At 37.3% G+C, this 7931-nt stretch overlaps 1 protein-coding gene across 1 annotated transcript; it reads left to right on the forward strand.

The window, feature by feature from the left end:
* Window positions 1-22: 22 nt before the first annotated feature.
* LOC124326469 (heat shock protein 110-like) lies at window positions 23-852 on the forward strand. The gene is made up of 3 exons (XM_046785335.1): window positions 23-116; window positions 195-473; window positions 555-852. The coding sequence occupies exons 2-3, from the start codon at window positions 255-257 to the stop codon at window positions 783-785; spliced, it is 450 nt and encodes a 149-aa protein (XP_046641291.1). The 5' UTR covers window positions 23-116; window positions 195-254; the 3' UTR covers window positions 786-852.
* Window positions 853-7931: the final 7079 nt, after the last annotated feature.

The following is a 7931-nucleotide window of genomic DNA, read 5'->3' on the forward strand; positions in this document are numbered from 1 at the left end:
TCCGCCGGCTGTTGCTGCTACAACTGACTAGACTAGAGTGAACTGAAAGTTGGCTTTATGATGAAGGCGAAGACTGCAAGAAAAACGAATACGTCGACAAATTGCAGCAGCTTCAGGTTATTTCAAATGACATTTTGCTATAATGTTATCTCGGCAAAGTTTAAAAAATTTGTTTTAATTTTTATTACTTTTAGAATTTAGCTGCTGTACAGGCCCGTAAGCGTGATCATGAAAGCACTCCTTGTGCCGCCGAAATGTTTGCTGCTTCGTTGAATCGTTTCAAGAAAGCGTACACTGCTTACAATAGCGGTGATGCAGCCTACGATCACTGGACGCCCGAAGAAGCAAAGAAGTTGGAACTAGCAATTGCTAAAAAATTTTCTTGGTTGGATGCCAACATCAGCCGTGTGAAGGCAACTCTTAAGACTAAGGACTTGCCTATCAAAGCCGCTGCCTTCCATAGCGAACAGCAGGTAAATTATCCCACTCTCCCTACCTCATCACGAATAATTCTCAGGTCACGATATTTAATATGCATTTAAATTTCCTTGCAGGCTTTTGAAAGCAGCATGAATCCAGTTTTGAACAAACCCAAACCACAGCCTCCTGCCCCACCGGCTGAAACTGCACAGTCGTGCAAGCCAGAGGATGCTGCCAACGGCTCAACAATAGTGCTCGCAGAATTGATCCGTGGACCGCAGTCCCGAATCCATCATGCGAAGTTAATTGGCCGTGCACCACCAACTTATATCGGATGTGCGCTCCGTATTGAAAACCATTGCTAAATTTCATAAAGCTTTACATAATTTTGCTAGGACAATCATGTGTAAGTGGTGTATAAAATGAAATGCGTGTTGAATACCAATTTTAAATCGCGTGAGTTGTAAACTTGTATTATTGAAACGACAGATTTGTAGTAGTTTGTAGTACAAAGACTGTGGTACGCGTTATGTAAAAAACAAGTTTCTTGATTGCTTTCAAGAAACATGACGTTAAACATACTGTGATGTGTATCACATCTTGATAAACTGGAAAAAAGCGCCTTTGAGCACTTGGAAACGAGTGGAAAAGGCGCTATATAAATTGAAACATAACATAACATGTAAAAAACCTGTTATACATATTTTGTAAGTCAGGTCTGTCACAGACCTGTGTGATAGTCTGTAAAAGTGTGACACTACAAACAATTTACAGACTCTCAAAAACAGATCTGTAACAGACCTGAAACAGAGTCTGTGTGCTACCTGGGCTAGTAACAGGGAAAGAAGTAAATATTAAAATGTACGAGCAAATTTATAACTCATACATTTCCAAAGAATCCATCGACATCTCTGGAGTAGTTTCTTGTAAATTTGGAATATCATAATCCGAATCCCGGACATTATTTTTGTACGTAGTTTCAAATTCATCACTTGCGCCACTCTCCGACGACGTATCATCAGAAATGACGACGGTAAACTTAGCGATACCATCGATTGAACTCAGGGTTGAAAAAATCCTCACCCGTGGCCACGGGAAAATCATCAAAATGGAGTTCAAGAGAATCAAGGGAGGTTTCAAACCTGTCTATCAATTTCAATCACTTTTCAAAGATGCATTCCTAATATTTGTTTTTACTGTAGTACAGTATTCCGAAAAAAATTTCAACAATTATTTTAAGCAGAGCAGTCACACTCTCATCGTCGCACGCAAGCCGAACTATGAAACAATAAAGATCAGCAGTGCACCCTGAATCTATTCCCTTTGGCTGACGGAAAAAAAAACTCTTTCCCATAAAAAATAGTTTTTTAGGAAGACAAAAGATTTATAAAATATTTTTTTTTTGCTAATGTAGAAAACATTTTTAGAGTATGGTCAAATTACTGTGCGGTATGAGAATTTAACGACATAACAATTTAGTGAAATGGCGGGTGAGAAATTTTATGGTATTTTAACCTCACCAAAGCATTTTCGTCAGAAATGCTGTTATCCAAGGGGTGATAATCAAAAAGTTCTGTAAAATCAAGGCAAAAAGATGTAGCAGCAATTAGTATTTTAACACGATATGCATGTAAGTGTGAATTAAAACCCACAGTTTGCAATTTTTTTACCAACAGAACGCATCTTTTATTTTCACAGGGGATAAATTTTTTTTCACTGAATTGCAACTCGAAATTTTCTTTTCTAATATCGACAGTGTTTCCTATAGAATAAATTACGCCATATCTGGATCTTATTCATACCCAACCTACAAGAAAACACAATATAATGACGAGAAGGGAATTAAATCGTTATGGTTTTCTCCATACTTTCCACAATTGCTCAATGTATTGTTGATAATGCTTGTAGTGTTGACGCTGAGCTTTAGTGATCATAATTTTCGTTTTCTATCGCAAAAACTGACATATAGGCACTTGGTAGGATCTGGAAAGAACTAGAGACTAGAGTATTATGTTGCTCATCCATACTTTCTTTTATATGTCTTGGCCTTGCACGTTGTTCTTGATAAACTTATAGAAATTTTCTAAAAGATGTCGACCGCTTACAGATGAAGACATATAAAGGTATGAGGTTCAAGAATTTTAGGTGGATCTTGGGTGCCAATTTCAACACCAAGATCCGTGATAATCCAGGTCCTAGTCAGTATGTACAGCTCACTAGAAACGTTTTGTGTTCTCAGGAACAAGTGGCAAAAGCCTGGCGTAAAAGGCTTTTTACTAGTTGCTCCATCCAGGATAGCTTGTGACGATAGGCAACAAAAAGTAGCCTCTTGCTCAGCGTCTCCTTTATTTAAAAAAATATTCATCCAGTCTTCATGATCACCGTAGAGCCAGTAGTCCGGTCAGAATAGCCGAAAAGGGAAGGTTAACCTCAAACAAATTGCGATTTTTTTTGGTTGGCTTTATTTTTACTAACTTTGTCAGGGTTCTCCCAAAACCCTCCCCGAAAATTTTAATATTTACTAACATTTCAATTTAAAAATAAGTGTATTTTTATAATGTCATTTTTAGTTGTTAAATACAAAATAATTGATTTTTTGAAAAGTAAACTTTATTGCTTGTTACACATTTTTTAATATGTATACATATTTTTATTTCCGCGAGTTGTAAAATGATCAAAATTAAAAAGTACCCCCGCCTCCCCTTTTTAAACCCGATTTCTGCGTCCATGTTTTACACGGTGCTTATGGGAAAATGACGGCAGCAAAAATCGTTTTCGCTAATAAACTATAATCCCCCTCCCCCGTTAAAGTCTTGTTTTCATCAGTGTATTGTGTTAAACAATCCTAGTGAAGGATGTTGTGGAAGAGGAATTGTTTAAAAATATAAAAGTAAATTTTAACCCCAATTTTCTTAAAATTTAAAATCAACTCGTGTTTCATTCACACCCGCATTGAACGAAGTAGAGCTTCATTTTTTTCCTGTTTCAAATGAAGTATTCTGCTATAGAGATTTTTATGCTATATTTTCAAATGTAACACAAACAACATTGTTCGTATATATTATTGTTATCATCTGCAAAAAATTGAAAAGTGATCTTTTGAAATGTGTTTTGTGCAACTTGCAAGGTAGTTAGAAAAATTTAGTGTCATTGACAAAAAAGGATATGAATCACTTCAACGTTCAAGTGAAACAAGAAGAGACAACATTTATTCACTACTGCATTTTACAGAAAATCAGTTGTTCACGAGATATGTAGAACGAATTATGTAAGCAAACTCAGTATTGATCTGTTCATAAAGAAAACACAAACAAACTTGACCAAATATGATTGTGATAATAGTGATGTAGATTCAACAAGGAGCTCTTTAATTGAGAGTTGAAACTTTTTTAGATTTAAAATTAACACGAAAAGTTACAAGGAAAACATTTATGGTGTTACAAAAAAAAGGTTTTCAAGAAACCATCGTAAAAATTTGCAATGAGAGAAATGATACATGGGCCATGGAAGTCTTCTGAAACATCCAAGACTGTACTGCTGCAGGACAACATTATCACATCGTTTTCAATGTAAATTTCCATTCAAGAAAAAAAAACAATTCTTTCATTTCTGTTGAAAAAAAACAATTAGGAATTAAACGTAAAAGTAATGGGGTTGTTACAGATGAAGAAAAACTATCATTGTTTCATCAAACTATTAAAACTTAAGAAGATATTGAAAATGAAGTTTTCACAATTAGTGGATTGTGTAAAAAAATGCAATCATTTTGTGGTGAAGCATACTCCAAAGTTTATTGTAAAAAAAAGTTACTTGAACATTACGGAAATCAAATAGAAAAAGCTGAGAGATTAGGCGAGGAAGATTTCAATACTTTTTAAATTCTACCTGACATTGTACACAAATTCCGTAGTAAACAATCAAGTTCGGATATTAAAGAAGAGATAATAAGAATCATTTCAACGGCAGCCAAATTAATCTACACCAAAATTAAAATTGTGAAAAACAAACAATGAAATTTATGAAATTTTCTCCCATCAAAGTTTCCACGAAGAAACGTTGGGGTTTGGGCCAGTTTCCTTGCAAGGATTCTTTTCCAAAAATATTGAAAGTGAAAAATTTGAATAAAATACCTTCAAATACGCAAGCAATAATGCAACAGGCTTTTTCTCAAAAACTGCAATGTCCATTACAGGTAATGTCCGTTACGGTATTACTTAAAAGCTTATATTCAAAAATAATTTTCTTTTTTAATGCAGCTTGGACTTGCAATTCAATTGTATCACTTATACTCTTCAAAAAATCTTTCATTCTATCGTGAACTTAAGTTTTGTGTTGATTACATTATTATAAAGAGGTTATGAAATTTGAAAGATGTGCAGCAATAACCACCAACACAGATTTGTTTATTCTTCCGCGTTCAGTTGCAGTGTGTCGAATGATTCAGTTTTTAAGTTGAATTCTTATTCACTTGCATGCATGGGGGCATTATTTTCAAAACAAATTTCGCATGAATTCTTTGTTCTTTCCGTTTCAACCCCAATTCTGCAGTGAATTTGAAACTAAAGAAAGAGTTAGACAATTCAAAATGCAATTCTGAGTTGGTTTATGGGAAGGGTGAAGAGCACGAGATTTGAAATGGAAAAATGGGATTTAGAACGGCAATGTGGTTTCAACTTCTAACTTGTTCATTTATTTTCTGCCTGATTCCATGCCAAAAATATGAAAAGCTTATTTTCTCTAATAATAAGAACATTATTTAACAACTCTTCTGATATTTGGGGACGCTTTGAAGACAGTATAAATTTTAATAATGAAAATAGTTGCTCAACGCTAACCTGAGTTGCAGGAATAGAAAGAAAAATTTGTGACAATTGAAAGAGTACTGGATTGGAATTCTTTCTTCCTAACCAATATTGCAAAACATTAGTATCTTTATCAATGTGGTTTTATTTGCAAAAGGCGTCAATAATTTTTGAATCCCGTCGTCCTGGCGCAACCGTCACCGAACAGCGAGAGGTCTCACACTGGACAACTCTAACGACATCGCCTGGCTCACTTCATGCAACACCAACCTCTCCTTTGACGAATGGAGCCTCCTACACAAGAGAAGTCTTGGAATTCTGCCTCTATTTGGCACTCCTGGTCTGGCAGCTCCCAACACAAAATGTCGCAGGTGCAAGGTAGATATGGATTCCACTTTCTACGTTACCAGCCACTGCCGCAACAACCTGCCAGCCGTCGGCCGCCGTCACGACTCAATACTGGCCGAAATAGTCAAGACCATCAGTAGATCTTGCCACACGTCCCGCGTCAACAGAGTTTTTGAAAACTCCACCCTCAGGCCGGACATAGTCGTTACCTCATCTGCTCCTAACATCATCATTGACCTCACCATCACCTTCGATGCACCTGAGTCGCTGCACGCTGGATTTGCCAGGAAGGTGGAGAAATACAGCTGTCTTGGACTCACGCTCCCCTTCGTCATCGGGGCACTCGGTTCCTGGCTACCGTCCAATAATGCAGTCACTGCCACCCTTGGAATCCAGCCCTCTGCCTGGACACGTCTACGGAGGAAGTGCCAGCTCATGGTCATCCAGGGCTCAACAGCCATCATCTCCCGTCATATTCGTGGCAAACGCGATGAGGACGACGAGCCTCCTCCTATTTAGCCCTCACCATAACCTTCGCTTTTTTCATGTCCTCACTAGCCTCTCACGCTCTCCTTTCATTGCATTTACTAGTCTTTTTTATTATATTTACCAGTCGAAAACCAGCATATTTTTTATCTTGTCATTATATCGATCTTTGCTCTCATACTCACATTGCTATATGTCGTTGTCATGTTTCCATGAAATACATATATATGTACATTCATATTCTATGTTTCAGGAAAAATCTATAACAAAAAATGCAGGTAACATTGAACAATAATTTTTACAATTGTTGATGAGACATATCATCTACCATTACATATTGTCTTCAGATTCCTAATTTTATTGCTGTTCTCTACTGAAATCAGTGAATTTATTGCTGCAGCATGGATGGATGGATGCTTTATAAACATAGCCTTGTTCAGAAATTATGCTTACAGAAAACCAGCATTATTCACTAGGAAAATGTTAAGTTTTTATTTTGTTTTATACTTTGTGTGCTATCTTAATGTAAACCAATCATGTTGTAGGAAAAGCTGCGGTAGGTCTAGTCGATAACAAAATTCTAGATAGCGTATAAGAAAGCGAAAGACAGACAAAGAGCAGTAGTAGGGGCAGAAAGATAATATTTTTTTTACATTACCCCTTTCCTTTTATTTCCCAATTTTATCCGTAGTAGGAGTAAAGTAAGTAGGACCCGTCTCTACTTTTTCCACCCTTCTGTGATCCGTCTGTCCTGTCCGTCTGGATATACAGGTGATTTAAACCAAACCAATCTTCATAAAGTGGCATTAATTAATTTCTCCGATTTCTAATGGAAACAGATTGAAGGGATTGAAAATAATGTGATCGTTCAAAATTTTGCTTTTTTGCCAAAATTGAGCACGCATTTGTTTTCAATAGTCGCTGCAACTGAAGCAGGGATGACCGTTTAATTTATCGATAATCAATTGAGCATCCACAATGAAAATTCGCTAGTGTTTATTGGCGAAAGAGCTGGGCGTACTCTCTACCATCTCCACGTCAGTACCAAAGTTATCGTCGAAGACTTGGGAAAGGCAGCAGAACTACTTGATTGTACCCCTATTGCAAATTGACGCTTAGAGCATGTCAACATGACGACAATCCGGCGGATGTTCAAGAAGAACATAGTTGATTGACCTTACCCACGTGACGTTGAAACAGAAGGCAACGCTCACCAATACAGTGGATTTGCCAATAGCAAGATGCATCGACTTGTTTTTCCTGATGGAAGACGGGAAACGTTTTCAATTGGGGAAATGATTCACTCCGATGTGTGTGGCCCAATGTCATACACCTCTATGGGAGGTGCACGCTACTTCGTCATCTACAAGGAAGATTTCACTGGGTTTGTCACTATTTACTTCATGAAAAAGAAATATGAAGTCTTTGCTTATTTTTGACTGTTCGCAGCCCTCGTAAAAAAACCAGACCGGGAAAGACATTTAAACACTTAGGACTGACGGTGATGGTGAATACAATAACACTGAATTTAAGCGCTACCATGAAGAGAGAGGAATTCGCCACGAATCAAGTTGTCCTCACACTCCAGCCCAAAACGGAGCTGCAGAACGGGCAAATCGGACAGTCATGGAATCAGACCGGAGCATGATCCACTCAAGTAACGCTCCTCTATGGTTACGGAGTGAAGCTGTAGCTTACGCGGTCTAAATTCTAAATAGGGTCCCTTCTAAGGACTCGATCGCAACACCATTTGAACTTTTCTATAAGATTAAACCCGATGTATCAAACATCAAGGTCTTTGGCTCAAGGACTTTTTTCTTCATCACAGATCAAGAGCGATAAAAACTAGAGAAAAATGCCCGTTGAAAGAATGCT

Source organism: Daphnia pulicaria, chromosome 1 (assembly GCF_021234035.1).
Source record: "Daphnia pulicaria isolate SC F1-1A chromosome 1, SC_F0-13Bv2, whole genome shotgun sequence".
Classification (NCBI taxonomy): domain Eukaryota; kingdom Metazoa; phylum Arthropoda; class Branchiopoda; order Diplostraca; family Daphniidae; genus Daphnia; species Daphnia pulicaria.

Coding starts and splice junctions, on each gene's coding strand:
- LOC124326469 (XM_046785335.1), top strand. CDS start 255: ATGTTTGCTGCTTCGTTGAATCGTTTCAAGAAAGCGTACACTGCTTAC. Junction 474..554: donor CCTTCCATAGCGAACAGCAG/GTAAATTATCCC, acceptor ATTTCCTTGCAG/GCTTTTGAAAGCAGCATGAA.